This window comes from Passer montanus, unplaced genomic scaffold (assembly GCF_014805655.1).
Source record: "Passer montanus isolate IOZ18808 unplaced genomic scaffold, ASM1480565v1 scaffold11, whole genome shotgun sequence".
Lineage (NCBI taxonomy): Eukaryota > Metazoa > Chordata > Aves > Passeriformes > Passeridae > Passer > Passer montanus.
The window spans coordinates 1,576,798-1,604,417 of record NW_024357613.1 but is presented as its reverse complement, the minus strand read 5'-3'; the positions used below and the strand labels follow the sequence as shown (position 1 = coordinate 1,604,417).

At 39.7% G+C, this 27,620-nt stretch overlaps 1 protein-coding gene across 1 annotated transcript in view; it reads right to left on the bottom strand.

Moving 5' to 3' along the window:
• CDK19 (cyclin dependent kinase 19) overlaps positions 1-25,097 on the bottom strand; it is a 124,764-nt gene extending 99,667 nt beyond the window's left edge. The window contains exons 1-2 of the mRNA XM_039726599.1: positions 21,401-25,097; positions 2,204-2,279 (exon numbers count right to left, since the gene is read on the bottom strand). Coding sequence (XP_039582533.1) covers positions 2,204-2,279; positions 21,401-21,861 — 537 coding nt within the window. The 5' untranslated portion in view covers positions 21,862-25,097. The remainder of the gene's footprint in view (positions 1-2,203; positions 2,280-21,400) is intronic.
• Positions 25,098-27,620: the final 2,523 nt, after the last annotated feature.

Genomic DNA, 27,620 nt, shown 5'->3' with positions numbered 1-27,620 from the left:
GGAACCACTGCCTATATGATGTTTCTACTGATATAAACCTTCTTCCAGAAAAAGCTCCTACAAATGAATAGTGGTAAGAGACACTTTATGGTTCTGAAGTCCTAAGCAAAGACAGACCAACTTGATTTGTAATGTCAGAAGAGAAGAGTCATTTGCCTTTTCCTTTAGGGAAGGCTAGCCACCAGATCCTATTATAGGTATCTATGCAATAAGGCACACAAAATGGTCTTGGACTGTAAAACTAAAATGCCTTTCAGTTCAGCAATATATTTCTTGAGTACAATGTCAAGTGTCTAAAGTTTACAGAACTATTAAAATATCCTGAACATACACAGAACCAGGTACACTGGTGTCCCTTCCATTTTCTCATCTTCCAAAGTGGGATTTGGGCTTGTTTTGCTGCTGAAGCAAAGGGGAAGGGTTAAGTACCAAAAGAACTACTCATGACATTTTTTAAATGGCCTCTGTCCAGGCTGATAATCTTTATTTAATCAGTAAACATTACCCTCCTTGTCACCTATCTAAGCCTTTAAATACAAGATAAGCTATTGGTGCATTATTTAGGAGTCTGTTTCTTTTTAATGAAAACGCACTTGATTTTGGCCATATGAAAAAAAGTTGGTAATTATTTTTAAACTATTTCATCTTTACCTTTTTCACAATTCTAATATTTGCCCTGAAATTTCATTGAGGCAAATGCTGATGTGTTGCATTAGCTCAGGTTACAGAGTTTTACAATAAGGTTTGAAGAAGAATGAAATCTAACTCATGGAAGAATTACCAGAAGAACCACTGAAAGCAGTCAAGTAACTTACACAATAGATGCCAAAATTCACAAGCTGTGCTGACCTTTGTATAAAGCTTTACTAATTAAAAAAAAAAAAAAAGGTGATGTATCATGGAGTTAAAACATTATTTGACACTCTCTCCTTCCTTACATTGTTTTGTCCAGGTAGACAGAACCACCTCTGTATCAAAGTGCTACCATGCCCACAGGAAAGTCTCCTTCAGACTAATCCACACATCTCCACAGAATTTAAAATAAAGCACAAGAATCCAAGAAACAAAAACCCTTCAATAATGTCAAAAATTACTTTGTAGTACCAAGAATATAACCTAGTACAGAATGTTAAAAGAGGATTTCCTATTTCCTCCAATGGCAGAAATATTAGCAAAAGAAGGTCACTGGGTAAATCCTGTGTAAAGTGATTGACAGCAATGCAGCCACCTCTCAAATCCATGAGTGACCTTGACCTTATAGTGATAAGCACTTTAAAAGGACAGCAGTTTTATCTGTTAAGTCTCTTCATACAGAATCACCATGGACACTACACAAAACACAACCCAGTGCTACGTCCAGTTCATGGACACCATGAGTTCTAATGCCTCACGTTGCATTGCACATCTTAATGCTGTATTTCAGTGCAACACTACCAGATTATAAAAAGCTTTAGCCACAATCCTAAAATACATTCAACAGCTGACTGCATAGTGACAGCAGCAAGACAAGGTAAATATTTAATCAAGCAAGTGCACTCCTTTTGCAATGTAAGAAATACTCGCATTACAAAATTCTACTCAGTATCCGGTATTTTGTCACATTTTCAGACTTAAAAAACATTTAAAAATCAAATTTTACCATTATTTACAAACACTTAATTTTTACCAAATTTGAAGAAATAATAGGTATATAATAAAAGACACATGTAATAAAAATATAATTAAAGCTGTTTTTCATTTTGTTATGAAATTTCCCTGTACTTAGCAAAACAAATTAAAAATGAGGAGAACAAACTGTTCTTGGATACTAAACAACAAGTCACCATTAGTCTAAAATAAAATACATTATTAGTAAGTGGACTTCAGATGGTAGTGTTTCAGAACCTTTCTTTCAAGTCATTTTAAAACCTAAATGAAGACTTAATTTACAAAGAAATTAAGTTCGTGTTTATTTCCCTCTCAACACATAAAAGAAGATGAAACAAAATTATATCAGAAAGAGGCATTGCTATTACCTGAAAAGAACTAAAAGAAAATTATGATTTTAAAAGGCTCTTTAAAAGGCTCAGATCTGAATAAACTTCCATGCTTGCATACTTTAAAGAAAACATTTGGATAATCTCCATGTTATTTAATTCTAGGAAAATAAAATACCTGTTGAATAATAATATCAGTAAAATTACTTTCATTTATGTACACTTACTGCAATCTCTCTACAGGCCGACATGGATATCCCTGTACCTTCAATTTGCTTCAGTGCATACTCCTTTTCATCTTTTCTGTACACACAAAAAAAAAGAGAAAGAAAAATATATTTAGCTCTGACTTACATTACACCAATCAATATCAGTATAATGATGAAACACTTTAATTTGGTCTGGATCAAGAAGCTGAAAAGCCAATCTGCTTTTATGCATAAATTACACTGTGATATGAAAAGCAAGTTTTCTTTTAACAAAGACCTTACAGTTCCCAAACAAAAACTTCTTTATAAAAACTTGGTTAACTTATCCATTTCTCTCTGAAAACAGACAAAATATATGCAGATAACTGCAAACACAGAATTTTAGAGGACACTTTCTCTGAAATTCCAAGATACTGTCTACTACGGTGAAAGCACCGCAGTCGTATCCCATGCCTGGAAAATTCTCCTAGAAATATCTGGGAATGGCAAGCTTTCTTCTTGATTTTATGAGCTACTCTCAATCACTTTTATTTCTGAAACACTACTATTTTAAACTAATTATATAATAAGCACTGGCGACTGACACATCCCTACAAAGCACATGAAATGCTGTGCTCTGATGTACAAAGCCAGAATATGAAAAAAGTTCAGTCCAAACACTGTACTATCCTTTTAAATAATCACAGCTTGAAGTGATTTATAGGGACCACCAAAAGAACAAGAAAAGAAGGTAGAACCTTGAAGCTTTCATGCTATAACAGAAGCACCCTACAACACAGTTTTGCAGGATCCAGCTGTCAGGGACAGATATTGGTAGGCACCAATGCCCACAGTGTTGATGCCCCTTTGCAGACTCACCAGTCACAATTCAACAACCCACAAGCCCCTATCGAAATTCCTTGTGGCATTTCTGGTAGACCTCAGCCCTTCTTCCACTCCCAAACCATTTTGTTTTGCCACACAGAAAGATTCTGAACTTGCACTTGATTCAGTCTCTCTGGCTTTGAACTCCAAGCCTGTGCCCTGCCAGCTTCAGCCTGTTTCCCACCTTCAACCAGACCCTCCTCCTCCAAAACTCATGGGGTAAGAAGTGACTGAGTGGAAAAATGTGGGGACAATACAAGATAACTTGAAATAATAGCTGTCTACACATATTATAAGTAACACAGCAAGCATTATTCTCAGTAATTTTCAGTAGCAGCTAAATCCTCAATGCATGTCTATAATTAACACTGAGCTATGCTTTTTGAAATAAAATTTTAACAAAAAAAATTCCAGATGCTTTCCAGTTACACATGAAAATGTGTAACATCACAGGTAATAAGATCACACCTTATAACTCAGGAATTGTTTCTGATTTTATTAATTAGTCCAAATTTTAAACAGTAAATAATAAATTACCATCCCCTCTTACACATGTTCATGCTATGTATGCAGAGGATTTCCATACACTGCAAAGTATCAACTCCATTAACTCAGGTTGCTTACAGAGACTGTGAAGACAAAATTATATTGTCTGTAGAACCAAAACCAACTCTGGACACAAAATTAATCATGGCATTTATACTATGGTCATGTTTAAACTATGCAGCACAAACAATCCTGTGCACAACTATCAGCTGGAATCCCAAAGCAATGTAGTCACTACAGCACTGCATTACATCCTTCTTTTGGCACATGTACTGAACCAGGCACAGGACCACACTGACACGGCTGCCCTTGAACTAGTTCTACATGCAAAGCATTGCATCTGGTTACTCAGACCTCCACAGAGTGAAGGTCACTGCAGAGACCAGGCATGACACTTGGCACACACTGCCTTCAGCAGCACTGCTCAGTGCCACCGCCACGGTGAGGCTGTCAGCCTTGACAGACAGCCACTCCATGTAGGACCTCAAGGTACAAATGAGAAATTATGAAAGGTATTTAAAAAAAAAAAAACCCAAGCAATTCAACAACCTAAGGTATTACAGCATGTGGGAAAAGGAGGCAGTCTTACTAAGTTGCAACCCAGATAGTTCTAAAACATTAGCTTTTGTAAAAAATGAACAAAAACAGGGATAATGAAATGCTTATTTATAATAAATTGGTGGCAAGGATAAGGACCTCCAAAGAAATTGCATTCTTGACCTGACTTTTTTTTTCTTTTTTTTTTTTTTTTTTTTTAACCAGCAGCAGGTTTGGAATTATAAACACAGCCTCCTTTAGATACCATTTACTTGCTTTGGCAGAAATGCAAGTCTATACAAATACTTTTCCAAAGTTAGCTGTCCTTATTATAGAAATATAATAGCTAATTAAAGCACTTTCCAAAAGATGTCCACCAAGTGGTATTCTAGCTAATAATATTTTCCATTCAAGATAATTTGAAAAAGAAAGAAGTATATTCAAAACTTCAAAAGCAAGTCAGCCAGTGTAATCTGATGAAACAAACAATTCTGGTTATTCAGTGGTGTGTCCAAAGAAAAGAATACATAGGTACTTTATTAGCTATTTCCCCACTTGTAAGAATTCAATAAACAATATCAAATAGTGTGTGTGATAGGTGAGTACACTGTTCAACTCTCTAAAGAGCAATGCTCTCATTAAATACTTGAGACAGGGAAAAGTACTTATATTTCATTTCAGAAAAACTCTACTGAGCTCTGAACACATTTCAAGAAACTGTAGGGAATTACACAGCAGGGAAGTTTTTATAAATCCATTTCTGACAGATCCTATATCAGCACATTTTTTACTGGAGCAAAGCAAGCACGATCATGTTAACACCAAATCCAAACAACAACCACAAACCACGCAGCTCTGGTATGAGGCAAAAGACACCCATGTCAGGGATAGCCAGGCAGAAAGCAGGGTCTCTGCCCACAACCATTTTTATCTGGTCTGCAGAAACACTGTCTCAGGAACAGGTCAACTAACTCCAAGGTCTTAACCTCCAACTGTAAGGGAGTTTGTCTGAGGGCAGGAAGCAAGTGGCACAGATCAAGGTTTAATCAAGCAGGTTGTATCAAACAGCCACCCCAGGCTGATGGTGGCAATGTGGTCACTAATCTGAGCAAAAAACCTAGTAAAGCAGAACTCAAAGGGAAACAGGAAGCAAGTGGCACAGATCAAGGTTTAATCAAGCAGGTTGTATCAAACAGGCTTATCAAACCCCAGGCTGATGGTGGCAATGTGCTCACTAATCTGAGCAAAAAACCTAGCAAAGCAGAACTCAAAGGGAAATCATACTTTAGGAAGCTGTGAGTTAACAATTTTTATTAATGCTTTTAAAAATTGATGCAGAAGAATTTGCCTGATAAAACAAGCACCACATCACACCACTACAAAGCTTCTGTATGCTGCAAGCTCCCTTATCCAAAACTAGGGGTTAAAGATCAAAATCAGCATTGCTTCTGGTTTCAGAAATATTACAATTCATGCTGTTCTAACAGAGATTCACTTTTTACCAAAATTAAACTGCCAATATGAGATACTGCCCTCCTGAAAACTTTCCAACTGGTACTTCAGACTGCCATAGGCAGCACCAAACACAAAGGTCCCCATGTTATCAGTACTTGCATGCCAGCATGTATTGAGAACATTCCTCCACTATAAAAACTTGGTTTTCAAGTTTTTCTCCCTCACAATAAATATCCTTGAGGTTACTGTCAATATTTTAATTGGCACTACGCAAAGGAACACTCTGTCCTCTTGCCCCAAAAAATTGTACTCAGTGGTGGATGTCTAGCTGCAGTACTCAATACAGAAAACAAAAATACCATTATTACTTTTTCTGGGTAACACTTTCAGTTTCCATTTTCCAAATGCTTTGGAAATAACAAAGTACCAAATTCACTTTTTTAAAAAGGTAGCTCAGAAGATTTAGAATAATTACAAGATTTCAAAGGAGCTAAACTGTCTTAACTACTGCAATTGTACTTCAGAGACCTCCCATAATATGAGAAACTACTTTACAAACAAGTGAATGGAAAACTAGAAACAACTTGCCCAAGACCATTAAAAAACCAGGAGGATTTGAAAATAGTGCATGGTTCAAACAATTGTTTTATCCCAATTATTCAAATTTGAAAACTTTCAATAATGGTCTCTCTTGAATTCACAGATAATTTAACATACATCCCAACTTCAGAATTAATTATCCACATCAAGGAATTGGCTTGAAAGACTGCAATCACTCTGAAGCTAGAACTGTGACTATCACATCAGTTAATACAGATATTATCCGTACTGTATATACTAATAATAGCTGCCTTAAATTAAGTGCACAATACCATAAATAAATAATAATTAAAGTGCACATTTGCTTAAGAAAAAAAGAAAACAACTGTGCCATAAAACCATTTCAAGACTTAGCTAGAAAAAAAAACTAACAGAAAAGAACAACAATTCACCCTTTTAACAACACTAATGGAATTCAAGTATTTGAGACTTTGTAGGACCAAGCCTGGGAACACCATGGAGCTCAGTGTCCTTCACAGTACTGCCTGGAACACAATGTCCACAGGGGTATCTGGTTACATTCTGATCACTTTGTTTAATTGCTGCCCTACAGCATTAAGTTAATCACTCAGCAGGACATCACAAAGAGTTGCAAACATTTTTCCCCTGAGAAAAGGCAAAACCATGACACTGAAGTGCAACTAGAAGCTAACTGAAAATCTCATCTGGAACACGGCAGCCAAGCCACTAAACAGATCATGCCCAGCACTGGTTACCCTAGGCAAGCTTCTCATGGATTTAATTCTGTACGTAGCACATGGCCATAGCCCTTTACAAAGGTAACAGTACCAGAAAATGACTGACTGGAAAAAGGGACATAATCCTTTCCAAAAAGTAGTGAGTTTTTGTGCTTTAGTGTTTTTCTGGACATAGAAGTGGTCACTATGCCGAAAGAATTACTAGATCAAAAAATCTACACATGCTGTCTCTAGGGTGCATGTTCTTTACCAGACTAGGAAAGTAATTTTCTTTTACCACTATCCTCCAAACCTATCAAGCCTTATCCAGTCAGCAGCTCAGCCAGCTCATTTGCATCCATGTGACAACCAGTCACAAAAGACAGAGGCTGTGAATCTACAGATTGATCTTAATTTTTTTCTAGCCAGCAGTATTATTGCACTGTATTTCAATGCACTTCCACTAGTTCATTTTGAGACTTACATAAGAAATTCAAAATGTGAAACAGTAAGGATGGTAAGCAGAAATTTGAAAAGAAATCCCTGAGCACATCAGCCCTTTAAAAGGTTTGTCTTTCTTCACCTTCACAGGCAGCAGCTAAAACTTCACAGCAGCTACAGGCTGCTCCTACAACCCAGACAAGTTCACTATGACTTGAACTACCACTGTCTGGTTTTGGCCATGAAAAGAACGGATGAAACCAGCAGGTGTGTACTCATTCTTCTGCTGTGAAGAGTTTCAGTAATATCTGTGGACTGCATAGCTGGCCTCTCTGCTGATGCATCCCCAGAGGTTTGATGGGAACTTTCTTGGTGTTGCAAACAGAACATCACGTGTGTCAGTCACAGGAAAGGACTTCTCATACAGAAAGAGCAGACATGTGTGTCATCCTGAACCTGGGCTTCCCTCTCAGTAGCAGTGTTGCAAAATATGGAATATGCAACATTTTCTTAAGAAAGGATGCTCTTTAATGTATGATTTTTGCATACTTTCAAGCTTTATCAACAAAATGGGAGATGTAGTCTGTGAAACAAACAGCAGCCCACAAGCTCTAAGTGATGTGCGGGTGTTAGAAAGACAAATTACTGGTTGGTAGAATTGTCTTGCTAAGCTTTAGGGCCTGGCAGGTTTCAGTGATCTCACACCCAGAGGGATGTTAACAAAGTTGGGCAGAAGGACGTACCACTGACAGCAGACACAAAGAATGCAGAATTTATGGGCCACAAGGACATGGGGCAGAACCCCCAAGATCGGGAAGAAACAAATGAACCTTACCCAGCAACTGTGCTGAACCAGCTGTGACTGGGCAAAAGGTAATTCTGCAGAGGGAGATCCCAACCACAGATCATTGACCCAAAACCCATCGGCTCAAGAGAAGAGAAACACCATGGGACTGATTAGCATAAGAAGCAAGAGAATAATTAACTAATAGAAGATAGAACACTAATTAATACAAGAGTTATGTAACATGTAGCCAGTGAACACTAATTCCTTTGTTTGCTGACATGTATAAATAGCAAAAGGTGTTGATAGTTCTTGTGCTTGATTTGTGGATTCCACTGGGCACCCAGACTTGCAGAACTCTGAAAAAAAACCCCAAAAAAACCAAACCAATGTCTCTCTCAAGTGTGTAGTTATTGGCTTGTTGCCCACTGGGTTACAAAACCAATTCTAGTAGACAACAGTAGGGTGCTAAACCAACCTCCCCACCAGGCAGTAGCCATTCAATCTTTAAAAGCCGAGCTTCTATCTTATCTGAAAGATCTACAAGTAAACTTGAGGAGTGGGAACAATGCAAAAAACTTACATCAAGCAGGACAATCTCAACTACACTATATTAAAAAGAACTAAAGTGAAAATAGAATGTCCAAGGCTGATCAAGGTAAACAAAAGGAAAAATCTTTTTGGAATGGAGACAGCATGCTACAGTAAACACTGCAATCCTGATTTTTGGTTTCGTTTTCTTTGTCTCAAGTCCTTACAATCTCCATTTTCAAAAAGGGGCTTAAGTGCTTCTCAGCTCCATTGGTGTCACTGCCTGATGATGCCTACTGAACTCCTCTCACTCCAAACATCAGATGACACCAGATAGCTCAGAATATACACAGAAAAACACAAGGCAGCAGCACTTTTCTCTATCTTCTGCTACCCATTAAACGCTTTAGAACAACCTAAGAACACATCCAAAGGCAGAAATTTGTGTGTCATTTTAGATGTTACTCCTCTCAAAATGCAGCAATACCAAATTCCTGAACGCTGTATAGTTTACTACCCTATTTTTCAAAAATTGCTAATGTCATTGACTTGGCAATGTCAGGCATAAATGCACGCCAGAAGAAGGCTAACTCAGGAATCATAATGCAATCTGTGAATGTTTTAAATAATTAGGTTTTCTCTTGATTGGTTAGTTAAAAAAACCTTTCAAGACAATAGATTTTTTTTGTTGTTGAAATTAGCATTCTAAGCTTAAGTCTACTATAAATTGGCAGAGACATTCAAATACAGAGCAACTGATTACTACAATTAGGCTTTTTGAAAAGATACCCAACTCACCACATACACTATGAAAAATAGGCAGAAGAACCATTACATGCAGTTTTGCCTTCTGGAAGATCTGCCATGTTCCAGTCAGACTAAAAGAGTTCATATTAAAAGTACCAACTGCATCATATTATTAATAGACATTCTGTGTTATCATAGCACCTCCTGAGAAATTGAAACAGATTTTGCTTTATAATCTGCAGAACAACCTCAAATGTATCTCTAAATCCCACTAGTGATATGGCTATCCTTCCCCTTGTTTACTCCTCTGTAAACCAGTTTATGAACTCAGGGGGAAATGTGCATGCTAAAGAACAAGACAAGTTCTTAAAGTGATGCTAAGCTACTTGTCATTAAACACAATGCCCTTGACATTGCCTGCTTCCACAGAGCCTAGCAAAAGATGCTGAATACCTATAAATCCCCCACAAACTTCACCAAACATAAATGATGCATTCTTCCTGCATGAGGAGACAGCTGATTAAAAGGACAAAAGTTAATCTGAGCACTGATAAGGTTTTCTGTCATAAAATAAAGATGCCTTTTCCCAGCTATGATTTCATTAGACTGGGAGTGGGGAGTAGAGGTCTCTTAGTATCAATGTGAGGAGACTAAAGTAATCCACTCACACCATTACACATAACTTAACCATATGCTCTTCTTTTTACTCCAGTAATTTCTAATTCAGAAATGTAAAAGCAAATCTTTGTAGCACAGATAATTCGAAATTGTTGTTAACAGTTAGAAAGTATTTCACATCACAGACAGTCTAAGATCTATGTAATACCAGACCACTGGAAACCTTAGTAACCTAATAAATTAAAATTTATCCTTTACACTATAATAATAAAACTTTGTATATGCAAGGAAAGAGAGCACAACTTCAGTCATTATCACCCTCACTCCAAATTTATTGATGAAAATTCAGAGACCTCAACCAGCTACAGGGTTGCTGCCATTGCTAAAATTAGACTGATTCCTAAGTATCTGGAGTGACGGAGAACTGTGAATTTCATACAAGTACATTCATAGCAGATTGGGGTAAGCAGACTTGACAGCCTGTTTGTAAGGGTAAAAACTAAAGTGTTCGCATTAAACTCTGAAAGCTGTAAAATGATTCTGCTGCTCCAGGTAGCTCCTTCCAGCATTTGCTATATTTAGGTAGAAGAGAGAGCTGCACCTGATTTTATTTCTTTACAGACATACAGATAATGAATAGATTTATGAAATATCTCTCTGCCTAAAAGCATACCACATATGAGGACTTGCTATCTTAAAACAAGGAACAGCACCAGCAAGGAGAAAAATAACATTGAAATGAAGAGGAAAAATTTTTATTTGCCAGCAAATTACGTAACAAGATCATAAAAATAGGGTGCTAAGACAATGACAAAAAAAAAAAAAATCTGCCATTTGCTTAATAAAATCATTAAGAAGAATTCTTGTGGCTAACTATAAATGTGAAGAAATGAGCTGTCTGGTTTTGGAATTTTTTAAGCCCTAAAGTCCCTACACCATCCAGCTTAATGTGCATCACAGCTCTATGTAGTGCTAAATCTGGCTAAATACTGCAACTTTGATAGGTGGGAAATTACTATCAAATCACCAATAGTAGGAAGCCTGTACTTTGGGATTGTTTTTAGCAAGAACATGTTTCAAGTACCATGTGCAGATTTTTTTTCTAAATCCCTATGATGCATTATGTTTGCCTATAGCAGAATAAGCAGAATTATTGATTCAATGTAAAAGAGGGGAGGGCAATGGCCTAAAAACTGCAGTTACTCAGTTTTCCTTTTCTGACTCATGATATAATCAAATGCTTCCCCTAAAGCACATGAAAGCCCAGATTTATCAGAGATCTATCATAAATTTTCTGTTCTTTTCCTTCAGACTTCCTAACTCTACAGTGAAACCATCAAAACCATGTACAGTGAAATGATCAATTCTCAAAGGCAGACTTACATGAAATCTTGCTAACACAATGAGGGTGTAATTCTTAGGTGGTAAATTAGCCTTCAGGTACTAAGGCTGCACCCAGATCATGAATAAGAAGCAAGACCCAAATTTCATATAGGCAGAGTAGAACAGAGTGAGACAGAGCACATTTATTACAGCTGAAAAGTTGCAAAGTTGAAGCAACTCCCTCACAATAAAGTAGAAGAACTAGAATGAAACTTCATAATGTCACCCCAAGGTCTAATTTAATTCAGTCTGAAATGTAAAAAAAATTATAATTTTTGATTTATTATTTTTTAATGGAGCATCTCTACTTTTTTGCCTCACTTCAGTGTCAGGACACGAGGATTTCTCAAAGACAGAAGTCTCAATTCCAGCCACTAAGACAACCTTGCTATGCCTCAAAAACAAACAAGGTCTTTAGTCAGCTATCATATCTGTTCCTGGGGAAAGGGTGGGGCATTCTGCTTCCTTTGAATTTTAGAGCTTCATGTCCCATAATCAGAATAGGCTTCTGTCACAATCTGAGGTTTAAGAACATCACTTGATGAAGTTTTATGCTGGTTTTTCCCCATCACTGAAGTGACACTAGAAGTAGAATAAATGGTATTCGACTCATAACAAGTCTTTTGGTTGTTCTGAAGGTCAAGTTAAATTTGGCAATTTGTCTACCTCTGCTTCTCATTTGAAGCATGACAGAACTGGGCAAAGGAACAACTGGTTATCCAGTACAATGACTGGTTTTAATCAAAAGATATGAACATAAGCTAACTTTGAAGTCTACAACACCCTTGAGAACAAGGCAACAACTGATACAGAAACTCCGTTTTAGGAATAGACACATTCAAAGTCATGAGCTGACACCCACTCTCAGCTGTGCTGACGCTAATTAATGCAAGCAACAAACACAGCATTTTTGAATGTGCAAGGTGTTAAATCTTAGCATGAATCCATGGTAATTCATTATCAACACAGGTGACAATTTTCTCTAAACACCTCTGAATTTGCAGAATTCATTACTTATAAGAAGTATCTCTCTCAAAATAACCAACTTCAGTGACAAACACTCTGCTAGAAATGTCACACACGGGTGGCCCTTGTATCTCTCCAGGCTCTGATGCCCCACAACATCACCAGTGAGGTGGGAAAGTCAAGGACAAGCGGAGGCAGAGCTGAATCCCAGCACAACCTGTGTGAATGCTTCCAAGTGCTCTAATAAAGACGGCAAAACAAAGGAGGGACAAAAGAGGCAGAAAACCTTCTGGCCACACAAAAAGGATTTATGCTTCCTTCAAAGCTAATGCATGAGGAAAGCAGATACATTGCTTCAAAACAGTGAAGCATAATTCCAGATGCAGTTTCCATTCCAGCAGATTCAGCTTCTGCCTCTAACTATTGCCTATAACTCTTATTTTCACTTGACTGCAAAAAGAAATCAATAGCATTTTCTACTTAAGTCAGCACACAGTGAACAAAAAAAATAATCATACTGCACATGAGGCCCACTTTATAGGAACATGTTGCAAAAAGAAATCAATAGCATTTTCTACTTAAGTCAGCACACAGTGAACAAAAAAATAATCATACCGCACACGAGGCCCACTTTATAGGAACGTGCTTAAAGCCTCACTGCCTCAGACTGTCCCCATGTTATATCTGTGCTTTTATTTAGCCCAGAACCTTGATACTTAACTGAGCAACCTGACATTGCCAGCACACACAACAAGCTATGGCCATTGCTCTGCTTAATGGAAAGCCTAGCTTCAGTGTGGTTTCATCTACAAAATAAACAACTGTAGAATATTTCAGGATCATGAATTTTGTAGAAAACAGATGACAACTGAGGAGAAACAAGCAGTTATACAGTGGCCTCATTTGAAAATATTGTTTTAAAGATTGTTAAGCCCAGAAAAGACAGCAGCAAACATGAACATGAATAATGCTCTTCAGGGATCCACTCTTCTAGTAATCTCAGCTTTTTCAATCTTTGTCACAACCAGAAAAGTCAGTTGTACTTTCCAATAAGGTAAAATGAAATAATTAAATAATAAAGGATAAAAAACCCTAACCACAACACATGAACCAAAACCCACAACCCACACTTAGAGACACCAATTTTGTAAATGTTAGTTGACAGTATCTCCACAACACTGCTTCCCTCCAGTCTTATTAGACACACTAGTATTTCATAAACACTCTCAAACTAACTCCCACCGATAAATGAAAGGATTGTACTTCCACAGAAAAGTCTGAAAAATGTTAACAAAAAATTCAGATATAGAAGTTAATTTTCAGTTGAGTTAAAGACTTTCACTGGACTTTGTCAACAACAAATTTTGGTTTAAAATATTTCTGCACTTTTTTCTTCTTGAATCTGTTGAGATAGTGAACTTCACAAGTGATACAATTATTTCTAATATCATCACAACTAGCATTGTTATCTGTCAGTCATCTAACTTATAGTCAAGCAAACCATGTAAATCAAGCTCCCAGATCTGGGAGGTCTTTTATAAACCTATATTATTTAGAAAACATGAAACTCAAGTCAAGTCAAAACAATAAACTTCTTGTGTTTGCTACACAAGTAGAAACTGTTCCTCATTTCCTGAAGTCGCATACTAAGTTAGCCAATTTATTCTAAATGCAGTTGTCCTGGACCAGTTTCAACATTCCTTCAAGCAAATGCGCTGTTATTGAAACAAATAAATCTTTTTTAAGTTCTAACACTTTTTTGCAGTAAAAAAAAATAAATAGAATAAAACTGTGGTGTATGTCAGTTCTCAAATGCCAGCAAAGGAGCTCAAAGAACGACATATCTTTGGAAGCAGAATGTAAGAGCTGCCTATCACTGCTGCTAACAATCCCTCCCTGATCACACACGTAGAGAGCAGCTCCTCCTGGACCCAACATAAAGCAGCAGCAAGCACACACAAACAGAGTCACTTCTGAACACAGAACTCAGCTGCTACAAACAGGGGACAACAGCATCTTCTGACCAAGTCTATGCAAGCCATGAGCTTGATTAGGGCCACAGAAGAGCAAGCATCATTTCAGAAGGTATTTTCAAAACATAGGTGAAAATTTAATGTTACTGGTAAATCTCTAGTGCAATTTGGTTAGGACATTCCACAGAAACTTCGGTTACTTGTACAAACACATCTGCAGCATTATGAACCACAGCAGTTTCTGGGGCTTCAGGGGTTTTGCAGATTTTTTGGTTTCTTTTCAAATCATACATGATGTAAAAATACTCATGTTGAAAATAAATTTATGAAAAACACCTCTATACATCTACTTACAATATACTTATAATAATGCTAGATTGGATTACCCAGAAATACAACATATTAAATTGCTAAGTCAAGCAGTTCACAAGAAGCATTTAGTTTCTGACCTAGTCCATGATCTGTCTTGCTTTGCACCCTCTTACCGGATGGGGGGCTGAAAAGAAACTCTTATTCCCATTGAACCTCTCACTTCCTTTTCCTGCAGCTCTACTGGAAAACTCTTAACCCCCTCACTCAGAAACAGGAACCTTCTTGCCCAATTTTTTTCTTTATCAAAAAAAAAAAAAAAAAAAAAAAACCACACACACTAAACTTTGAAAGTTCTCCTTTCACATCTTATGGGCTAATTTAATTTATGTACAATTCTTTCTTTATAAGCTTGGGAAAAACTTATCTGTTTCTCTCAGACACAACCCCTTCTACATCTTACTGACCTCCTTTCTTCCTCAAGCTGCTACCACCACCACACCACCAAAAGGTGATGATGCACTTCACAGCTCATTTCAGTACCTAGTTTCAGGGAGAGTAACAGAAGAAATGACAAAATAGCCATGGGAGAAACCATATGCAAGATTCTGTGTGAAGCACTAAAAATTACTCATCACCACTTGCACTATCCTTTCGGGCAGGAAGCAAATCATGGTATAGTTGCAACAGCAGCTCTCATTAAGGCACAGATATGAAGTACTAATTATCTCTTCCTAGATGGGGACTTTTCTATTAGAATGCATAGCAGTCAACTAGTTAGACAGGTTTGGTTTAGTTCTGCTGCTCCTTCTCACACATACTGAGAGCATTCAGTGGTTAAAAGGTATTTTCAGGATTTGCAGGTAAATCTAGTATTTAGGTTTTCTTTGCTTTTGAGAGATTTTAGCAAGGCATAAACACCTTTAACCATTCTACCTTCCTCAGGATAAGAAGTTTTATCAGGAAAAGAAAAAGAAATGAAAGTCCAAAGCAAACCACAGGTTTTCACATACTGATAAGAGATTTTCCTGCAGAGAGAAGTAATTGTTTAAGATCTAACTGCATTCTGACTTCAGTCAATAGTTCTGTAATTTAGCCTGTCACAGGTTTATATTAGTAAAAGCAACTACAGCACAACACTCAAATTACTTACATTCAAGGCAATGTCAAAAAGAGGAAATAAGAAAACGTAAATATATAAATTATTATAGATTTTCAAATGTCTTTCAAGTATCAACTTGCATTGGTAAATAATATTCCAGTTTCACATTCAAGAGAGTATAATCCTTGCCACATCAGTGAGCTGCCTCCCTTTTAAGAGTAAATGCAACTGCAGTACACAGGTACTCATTCCCCTGACATTTTGCCACCAACGCTGATCATTTCCAACATTTAGCTAACTTGAGTGCAAGTTTCCTCTTCTGACAAACCCCTGCTATGTAACTTAAATAATTTAAGTTTTACAAAATAAGAATATGGGGAGAACAATACACAAATTAATTGCTACACAAATACCGATTTAAGAGATCAAGCAGATTACCTTTACTTCTTCTAAACTTTCAGTTTTCTACTACCACAGTGACCTGAGCCACCACCTTGACCAGATGCAACCTCTGAAAATATAGTATTAGCAACAATGCCAAATACACTAAGCTGGTCCAACAGAAATTCTGTTTTTCCGATGGAGCCATGCCTCATAGCAGATTATTTTTTTCTCTCTTAATCAGTATTTTTCTACTTCTGCTTCAAACAAAAAATATTTATCAAATAAAAAAACTAAAACAAAGGAAAATTGACATGGTCACAACCACAAGCAGCATTCCTGTGTTAAGATTATATACTTGCCTTGGCTCTACACTTGATCCTTCTTTGTCTCCTTATGTTCTACCTTTCATAGAACTATAGAATGGTTTGGGTTGGAAGGAATTTTAAATATCATCTAGTTCCACTCTCCTGCTGTGTGCAGGGAAACCTTTCATGAGTCCAGGTTGCTCAGAGCACCATCCAGCCTGGCCTTGAACCCTGCCAGGAAGGGGGCACTCAACTCTTCTGTGGACTTGGAAGCTGTGAGTTAAGAACCTTAGCACACCAGTTCTGCACACCAGGGTCAGTCCAAGGAGGAAAACACACTCCTCTTCATTTACAAACTTACAGTACTGAAAAATAGGGGTAAGAAGAGGGAAAGAATATTTCATTTGTCTTCCCCTTCCTATGCCTGTGTTCCACAGTGATGTTTCTGGACTTGCATCACTGTTGTCCAGTTTTCAAAAGGGAATTCCATTTGGCAACTAAGGTGAAACCTGGTTTATACCAACTCTCTTTTGAAAAGTTACAGGTGCAGCAACAATAAAGCAATCTGACAAGCTACAAAAGTATACTACTAGAGTAGCATATACAGCCTTGGTTTAGCTGATACATTGTAAGTATGGGGCAGAGCCAAACCTTTTATATTCCCCGAAGAATAACATGGCAGGAGGGTCCACCCAGCAGCTCCAGCTACTGAGCTGGCAGTGAGCCTGGGAGCTGCCCAGAGTACAAATCCTGGCCCTTCCACTGCCATCGATTTGAAAGCTGATCACTTCGTATTTCTGGCATTCCTTCAGCAACAAGATTAAAAAGCACACACTTGCTTTTTGAAAGGTGTTCTAGAACATACAGATTAAATTAAAATTACAAACTTATTTTCTCTTTCCAAGTAGCTATATAGGTAATATTTATAAGAACCTTTGTTTCCCAAATGCATATAGTGAGTCAAATGAAAAATAAAACAGCCCTAGACTGAGAAAAAGCAGCCCCTCGATTGTTTGTTTACAGGTAAGCAGAAGCAGCAATAAATAGAAAGACTGTATTTACATGAAGATACAGCTTTTGCAAGTGTTGCATCTGCTGTTGCTGCTACAGAATGAAGAACAGAGTGGCCTATTTTCTACTTGACTCAAGTATCCCACTATTCCCTGCGCTCCTGACTAACCAGCAGTGGTGTCTTTTCAGCTTGCTGACTCATGCAAACTTCCACCTACAAGTGGACTGACATCCTGGTGAAGAAATACTGTGGTGGCCTGGATTCAAGGACTGATTCTGTCAAAAAAATAAAAAATAACTCAGGCATACACAACAAACAGAATTTCCTCACTCATCCTAAAACTTGCCTCTCATATGAGGAGGAGATACAAGAACTGAAACAACTAAGCACAACATTGTAAATGTTAAAATGCGATCAAAGAGGCAGCAAGGAACGTAATGAGGAGAGGTAAGGCATGAAACAAAACTACATTTTCCTAACCATGACTGGAAAAGTTGCATTCTTTGCTTTACTAGACAGATGTGAATGTGTCCAAAAAAACACTCAGCAAAAGTCAACATGATGCTTTGAAGCAATACAAACAAACAGTAACAGATTTTCCAGCTACATAAAGAGCTAAAAACCTAATATTGATGACTGAATTGCAGTCATGAGGCTTATATCATGATTTCCCCCAAAGTCCGGTTTTTTAGTGTACATGAAATAAAGGAATGGACGTGAAATGAAGGACTTTATATAAATATCTATTTTCTACACCTTCAGGACTACAAAGGTATTAATGAAAGTTCTGTAAACCCAGGTGCCTAATTTAGCTAAATATATAACACAACTAGTTCTTCCAGACCTCATCAGACCACACAAACACTACTGAACTAAACAGAAGCTGCAGCTGCTCAAAATCTCCAAAAACCAATGATGCAGTGCATTCAAATGTAACACCAACATTGTTCAAATCTGACTATTTAAAAAAGAAAAAATATTTTAACTTTCATAGAAACTAGTCAGCTCACTAGAAACATGCCCAAACAATATTCTACTCTAGGCTGAAAAAGCCAAACTAAGCTGTTACTTTGTCAAAAAACTGCTTTTATGCACAAGCCATTCACAGAGATCTAAGCAACACAACCACTTTTTCTGCAAGCATTTTATCGAACAGCTTGCCAAGCTCCATATAAACACATTTTACTATTTCATAAAATTCATATGCCAACTTTTTGAAACATGAAGTGACAAGTTCTCGGTGGAATTTCTGCAGAGCTACAAGGTTCTTATTGCCCTCAGCCTCCTGAGACTGTAAATTAACTACATGAAGCAAGAAGCCAGAATCTTTCTCTTTTACATAGGAATGCCTTGCAAATTGGAAATACTGAGACAGTCTCTGCAATCAGCTAAAGAAGAATTCCCTTACACAAGGCTCAAAAGCCCCCAGTGATCAGCACACAACAAATATGCACCACTGCTAGATTTCTTTTGCTAATTTCTGTCACTAGGGACCCCTTAAATGTCATAACTAATGCTAAATATCCTCCAACTTGCAGATATACTTTGGCTACGTGTTTACATAAGGAAGTCATCTCATATTAATGGTTTTAGTTGTTTTCTAATTTTTTCCTAAACTGTTCACATCTTTCTTTCACCCAATGATCTAAAGTTACACAAAAGGAACTATAACTGAACTCACCAATGCCATAAAATGAAGACCAAGAAAAAAGAGAAAAAAAAGGCCACTTTCCAAGCTTCATGAAGTAAAGCCTCTGAGTATATAGTACAGTTGAATTTGTGCCATGTTATATTACATGTCAATCTATCTGACAGCACTGAAACTTTGCACTTCCTTTTACCAGTTAGTTGTCTTACTGCTCAAGGTCTCCCTTTGATTATTCCCAGCTCTGACACATTAGCTATCTTTTTATCATATTTACTTTTGCTTTACTACCCATTTGAATTTGTCATATTATTGTAGGGATTTTGCAGACATGTTCTTTATAGTGCTTTGTAGCAGCAATGTAATTCCTGTGATAGCTTTCCTTTGCAGATGATGGAAATGAAAAATGTCTGGTTTCAACTTGCATCCAATTTATTTCTTTCTTTTGTAAAACAGTAACCCAAAGCTCTGCCTTTATTTATGCTGTTCTTACAAGCAGCAATTTTAGGCTTACTATATTAAAGAACAGCAACAAACATTGAACTAGCCTTTTTGGTAGTTTTATTACTGCTTCCTTTCCTTATTACCATTTTCTTCCTATCCCATGTATGTTTTACATGCATATATATATATATACACAGACACATATAAATTAATACTTAGGAAAAAGAAGCAACCATGATCACTTAACCCAAAAATACTGGAAGAGCTCAGTGGCAGCTGTAATACCTGGAAAAGCTTTGATATTTCAAGTTAGCTATGCTCTAGTATTCCTAAGGCTGCAGAGCAAGCTAGTCAGAATCAGAGCTCATTTCCTGGTATTTAATCCTTCACTGGAATTAGTGTCTACCTTTCAGTTATTAATCACTTTCATACTATAACCTCCTAATTCAGAATTTAAACTTCCAAGACACACATAAATACCATTTATGCCTACAGAAAAATCCCTAGACTTCTCTACTAATCTAAAGCAGCAGTATTTCATTAACCACTTCTGAAATTTTATTTAAGAGTTGTCATTTTTCCACATTCAGTCTCTTTTTATTCAAAGTTTCAGTTGGACATAATTAAAGGCTATTCCCTTTAGCATTCTGATAGAAAGGAATCACCTCCAATTCACAGGTATATTTTATCCAGCCTTACAGAATGTTTAGAACACTCTGCAAACACAGCCTGTGCTCGTGCACCAGGCACACACCACAGTGAAAAAGTGCTCAATGGCTCTTCTGACAGCAAAGAAATCTATTTGGAACCCACACCTGCACAAGAGCCTTGCTCAGGCCTCAGGACTGCTCCCCTTCAACAACTGCATGCCAGCCAAACAATCCCGAATTGCCAACCTAGCTTCCCACTGCTCTCTTAACTACGATACCATGAAAATGGCATCCATGGAACACCTATCCCATGGTACCAGCTTAGCCAACACAGAAGAAATCTTGCTAAGCCAACACACATGGGCTTAATGCCTAATCACCTCTCTGGATCAATCCACCAGCCAAGTGTTTGGGGACAGGGACTTGTACCCTGCTCTCTCAGGGGAAACTGATGGAGGCACACCTGTGCATGGGTACTGGACAGCAGCCACCAGCTCTGCCTACAAGGAGTGTCCCGGACAGGCCAACAGGGCAAACCTGCGGGGTGCCTGGGCTGGGGACACACCGGCGACCAACACACACCCGGCAGCTTCCCGGGCCGCTCGGGAGGGAGCAGCCGGGGAGGGGCCGTCGGGAGCCAGGTGCTCCTCCCTTCTCCATCCCCTGCAAGTAATGGGAACAGAACGTCAAATCACGAACGCGGTCACACAAAAGGCGAGAGCGACGACCTGGGACACGGCGTGCAAAGCAAAGGCGACCTCAGGGCACAGCCCGCTGGCACCGCAGCACCTGGGATGGCGGGGGGAAGCGGGGCAGAGCGGGACGAGCTTTGGGTTGAACACTAGGTAGGACTGTTTACATAAAGGACGACTGGACATTGGAAAGGACTGCTCAGGGACGTGGTGGAGTCCCCGTCCCTGGAGGTGTTTAAGGAAAGACTGGATGTGGCACTTAGTGCCACGGTCTAGTTGAACACGGCGATGCTCGGTCATAGGGTGGACTCGATGATCTCAGAGGTTTTTTCCACCCTATCTGGTTCCGTCGCTCCGAGCAGCCGGGCACCGAGGCGCGGGGCCGGGGCACCGGGGCCCGCTCCCGGCGCGGGGCGGGGGACACCCGGGCGGGCTCCGCGCTCCGGCCCCCGCGCTGCCACAAACTTTCCGAGCAGGGAGGGAGGGAAGGAGGGAGGGGAGGGCGCTGGTGCGGGGGTGGTTGGAGGGGGGTTTTCGGCGCGGCCCTTACCCGTCCTTGCGGCGGGCCTTGTAGACGTGCCCGTAGGTGCCTCTGCCCACCTTGCATCCCTCGTACTCGAACAGGTCCTCCACCCGCTCGCGCTCGGCCGCCAGCTTCGACTTGAACTCGTAGTCCATGTCTCGCCCATGGGCGGGGAGGGACGGGCGGGCAGGGGGACGCGGCGGCCGGATCAGCACCCGCAGCTGGCGGAGCCCCCTCCCGGCGCCGCCATGTCCGGGGCTCGGCGGGGGCGGTGGGCGAGGGGGACGGGGCGGGGGGGCGGTTTGTTTTTGTTTTGGTTTGGGGCTTTTCGGCGGGGGGGAGGGGGCGCGCTCCGCCGCCGCCACCCGCTTCAACTGGGCTCCTCGCGGCGCGGCGCGCGCGGTGCCGGGAGTCGTAGTGCGGCTGCGGGAGCCGGCCCCGCCGCCGCAGGCGGGACGCCGTAGCGGCAGAACTACAATTCCCGGCATGCCCCGGGTAGCCCCGGCCGGGCGGCGTCGGCGCACTGCCCTCTCCGGAGACACCGGAGCGTTTCAGCGGCCGCTGGGAACTTGCTGACTCTTCACATTGCGCGCACAGGCGGGAGCGGCGAGCGCGGCCGGACGCGGCGCCTCTGGCTGGCACGGAGCGAGGGAGGAAGGACCAGAGGAACAGACGGGGGACACGCACCCCATGCTGCGGGGCGGCGAACAGTGCAGCGACTTGTTTATCTCGCCAGCTGCCATTCACGGCCCGGCCCCGCCTCCCTGCGGGACGCTGCCCTGTGATTGGCCAGGGCTGCCCCGCCGTGCGGCGGGCGGGGCGGGGCCAGGCCGGCCCCGGGGCTGTGGCGCTGCGGGTCCAAGTTGGCAGCGCGGGTGGTGTGGGGTTCGTGCAGTCGGGTGCTGCTGAATAACCCGATTACTTGCAGAAATACGGGGCACATGCTGTGTTTGCGCTCGCATACAAACTAGGTGTATTGCTGCGTCTATAGGATCCGATGCCGTAGCAAGGCTGTGCCCCTTCAGCCCCGAGCAGAGAGGTTTTCAGACAAACGCGGCGCTGCTTCGGGGTTCAGGTTTCATCAGAGTACTTTGAGATCGCAGAAACGTTCAGGCCTTTTAATGTTATGTCTCGGTCTCTCGAAGATTCTTTTTGTGAGAAGCGTTGCTCGGCAAGCTTACTTGCGTTATGGAAGTGCCAGGCAGAGGTGTGTGAAATGTCACACAGAATCAGTCAGGTTGGGAAAGGCCTCGGGTCAAACCCAGTCTGTGACCAAACACCACCACCGTGGCACTAAGTGCCTTGTCTGTTCTTTCCCTAAATATGTCCAGAAACTGTGACTCCACCACCTCTCCAGGCGGTTCCAATGTCTAATGACCCCGTCTGTACAGAAATTCTTCCTAATATCCAACATAAACTTCCCGTGGTGCAGCTTGAGATGATCTCCTCTCATCCTCTCGCCTGTTGCCTGGGAGAAGAGGCTGACCCGCACCCACAGCTCCCTTTCAGGGAGTTGTAGGGACCTGACCTTGTACAGCCTGCAGGTTACATCCCACTCCAGAAGCAAAGGACAGTCCCCACCTTGTGAGCTCAACCTTAGATTACTCCTGCCAGCAGCAAGTGAATGAAGCACAATTAAATTAGAGGAGGGAAGAGTAAAAATGGCATCTCTCCATACACAGAAACTATCTCAGTTCATCACCTGCTCTGCCAGCATTACCACAATGGAAAGTTTTTTCCACATGCTGGATGGGAGGGGTAGAGGAGCTGATGAGAAGCTGTCATTGCTGACAAAGCACAGGGAGGTGTCAACTGCACGATAAGGTACGGTGCTATATATGATTACTAGTGCGTAGCTAAGTCATGAGGTCATAGCCAGAAGTTTGTTTCTCAAGGAAAGGCGGGAGTGTAACCATTTTGAGGTGATTATTTCTTCCAGAAGGCAATAGATGATTCAGAATTTCCCTTGGGACAGGTAGCTAGCAACTGAAATTCTCAGAAAACTTCATCACTCCTTTACCAAAGTAATATTTTCCAGAGAACTGCAAGTGCTTTGCTTTGCAGTTGCAGATGTGGATCTTTCTGAGCAAGGCCTGCTCATGAGCTGGCAATTTTCTTGAACAGGAGAAAGAACACCATCGATCTTTCAGTGTCAACATGAAAGACATTTACTAAAATTAGAGCTAACTATTTAAATTTTGCAAAGTGTTCACATCTTTGGTCACCTAGTAATCAAAACCAACACTGAGAAGAAATGGACACAGACATAAAAAAGAAACCTTATCTGTAGAAGGTTATTTTACCCAGATTTATTCTGGCAGTTTTAACATGAATAGGAATATGGACTACTTTGCTGTTGGTAATAATAAACTCTTCAAGCAGTTCCCATTGCCCTCTTTGACCAAGAAAAATAGCCATTATTTCCCATTTTCACCACTAAGGCATTTGTTTTTACTCTTTCCATTTTACAATGGACTGACAAGACTGTCTTTTATTATAATTTGTCTTAAGTCCAGAGTGCTGGTGAAAGAGGGCTAAGAGCACCCTCATTATGGTAACCTGGCACTAGTAAGCCAAGGCAGTATAATTTCCCCTCCACCCTATACTGGACACAGCTCCCCAGTGTTACAAGCAGCCATTTCATCCTTTCTTCCATAAATTAATTGTGCTTTGCCAGTAAATATTTTGGCCCTCACTGCTGCTGCTGGGAGGCTGTCCGAGAGAAACCTCTCTGACAGCTGGAAGCCTTTTAAAAATCTCAAACCTACGTTTCCTTGTGACCAGTACCAGCTCCATCTTTTCTTCCTGTGCAAATACTGTCCTGAAGTAGCCTTTCCCGCTCTCCTGTGTGTACCCCTGCCAAAAGTATTTATAGACAGCAGTCTCATCCCCACACAGCCTTGATTTTGCTGGACTAATCAAGCCATGCTCTGCTCATTCCCCTCGTGAGCCCTGCCAGTGAAGGCTGGACCAGTACAAATCAGGTAGTGAAAAACACAGAACGTGATCTGTGCCCTGATTCTTTCTCTTGTGACTCAGTCCCACTTCTACTTTCTGAATCCGTATGTTGGCCACACAAAAGCCACTAAAAGTGCAGAACCAATTAAACAGCTGCAAGCACAGGCCAGCTTAGAGGCTGGTAAGAATGAGGCTGCCATCTCATTTGTGCAGAAGTTTTATTATGGTTGAAAGATGGAAATGGGCACATTTGTTTCTTCTTGAGATTGGAGTATACAGCAGGATTCTGTTCCAAGTTCATAAAGGTGGAAAAAACTGTTTGTGTGGGCACAGGCTGTCAGACCTGCTGGAAAACAGCTGCCTGGCATCTCCTCTCCAGGTGGTTCCCAGAGAAGCAGCAGCCAGCAGCCATTTACAGAGCAGTGACAGCAAATTGTTTGAGAGAAAGAGACAGAAAAATACTGTGATGTTTTCATTGCTTTTCCAAGTTAGTGGAACAGTTGTGATACCAGTAACACATATTTAATAGTATTCACATTTTCTTTTAAAGTGTTTTACAATTTTAGTACTCATTTCTGGTCAGAAGAGAAATGACCGTAACATTTTTAATATGCAGTGCCATATCATTTGTTAATTGTGCTGATGCAGAAAGTTTGAGTAGCCCTAGCAAAGAAAACAGAAAATTATGGGATTGCAGATTGCAAGCAGGACTTTTTTCAGCCTGCCAGCCTAAATGAAGATGCCACATTGTCACTCATTAGAATCACCATGTCGTCCAAATCTCAAGTCACTGTGGTTAAGTTTCACTAGAGGTGAAAGATATATCAAGCAAAACTGAAAGTTGAGGAGTTGAGTATCCTCAGCAGATCTCTAAACAATTCTCCAACACAGATGAGTCATGAATTTCAAATGTAAAACGGAAAAATTTGGTTTTTAACACTTCAATGTCAAGAAAGTGATACATGCAGAACTTTGTTCTTCTTTGTAGATTGCCTTGCACTTAAAATACACTCCTATTTTCTTTCCAGCATGTTTCATTCCTTGGCAATCTCTTAGAATTCTCTCTTCATTTGTTAGTGAGACCAAAAGAGAAGTGGTGGGATTTTTTCATTTTTCTTGGCCACATTTGGAAGTAGCAGCACTTTTTCTTAATTTGCTTTCTTTATACTTGTTAATCTAATGGAAAATTTTTGATTCTTAGGGATCAAGATAGCATTTTTTCCAGTAGAACTTGAGTTGGATATTAATAAGTACATGCACTCAGTGTTGACTTCTGTCTGTCACATTTAAAGCTAATGTTTCATCACTTCAGAGTGGAAGGATGGCTCTCAGAATTCCAAGGGATACAAGCAGAGAAACCTTAGCATGAATAGAGGTCTCATATGTACTATCGTCTCTTCATAAGCAGAGAAAAACTAACAGACCTATTCCAGAATGTGTAAAGATATACTTGGGATTTTTAAACATATTAGTGTCAGTGTGAAGAGCCTAATGAAAGTGGGACAGAATACCAGAAGATTTCTCATAGGGATAGATTAGAAAGTCCCCAAATTATTTATATCAATTCAAGTTCATATGTTATGATTCCCAGTAAAACTCTGAATTTTGGAATCTTTTATGTCAATTACCTTCTAAACCCCTATAGTAAAAGTATTGACCTTATTATATTGGTTTAAAAAAACAAAGTATATAACTAAGGGGCTCTATCACATTTTACAGTAAATCTGGAAAGCATGCTAGGAGTGAAAGAAGGGAATGCACTCATGATATAATTCTTTGGCTAGCTCTGTTTTGTTGGGGGTTTTCTAATTCATTTTTATAGTACTATAATCCAAATAGTACTAAATGAGAAACCTTGTGCTGCTTTTCTTGAGCATAATCCAAGAACCTGGTCCCAGAATAGTCTGTACTGCTTTACTCCATGTTAAGAGAACCCTTGCAAAAGCTATTCCCTACCTTCTCTTTACAGACTAGCAAGTATGAACAGTTACTTGACAAAATCAAGGTAATTCAGAATTTAGCAAGTAAAAAACAGTGGGAGACAGCAAAGTAAAATAGTTTTTTATATGAAATAAAGTGGTTAAAGTGAACTAATTAAAATGAAATAATTCTGCGTTGCTCACTGTGTTAGAGTTCTTCATTATGCCTCTGTACCTCAACCTTATTGTTCAAGCAGTGTAACCACATGTATGTCTTTCTTAGGATATCCACTTAGTGCTTGTGAATTATGAAACAAGATGCACAAGCTTATTTCATTTGGGGAGCAGCATGCAATATTGTGGGCTGGCTTCAGTTTGACTGAAAAAAAAAAAAAGCCAGAGGATACTACTAATTAATGCCTTTGTGTTCACATTTGAGAATCAGTATGACAGCTGGTTTAGAAGGCAAACCAATACCTCCAAAGCAGAGATTTAGAGAAAGCCTTGAATTCCAAAAATGTAGAAGTTGCCCATAATTATGGAGAAAGCATAAACTCTAATTCCAAATATAGCAGCCTAAAATTTCATCCTTTGGAGCTGCACAGTCAGTGTAACTGAGTTCCCTTGTCTTCATTGGTATTCTTGGTTTCAGTCTTCCTGCATTGTTGGCATTCTCATTCTAGCACTATCATATTCCATCCACTGTATTTCCTTGCCAGTCATTAAAGTTTTTGGAAGTTAAGTAATTCTAAACTTTGCGTTAGAATCCACTGGAAAAGACCATGTAATGAAAAAGGAAAGATGTTTCTTTGCTCATTCTTGAAGCATATAAAGGAGAATACAGCTAAACTGCTCTGATAGCTTTCTGCTGTTAAATTCATTCCCACAGAAGAAATGGAATTGTGCTAAGAGGATAACCTAAACCACATTGAGTTCTACTCTTAGGTTTTCAACTTTTTCCTTAGATATAATAAGTTTTGGCAGAATCCATCCTAAATGCAAGCTCCAGCTATAGAAAAATATTTGATGACCGGTCTATACAATGTACATCATTTATCTAAAGAGAATGTATATTATTCTTTAGTATTGCTCCTAGCCAATCAGATTCTGATGCCCTATTACAAATGTTTTCAACAGCAAATGTTCATAAGGGCATCAATAAATCATCTCATGGTAGGAGACGTGGGGCAAGGAATAATAAACACCAGTTGTATATATTTGAAAACCTTTGAGTGATAAAGACAATTACATAATCATCTGAAGATACTGTGTAATCATTAGACTAAAATTAAAATAATTAGAATTTTTAAAGAAAATATCAGCTAAACCTCTGTCAGAAATTTTGTAGGTAAGGTGGTATTAACATGATG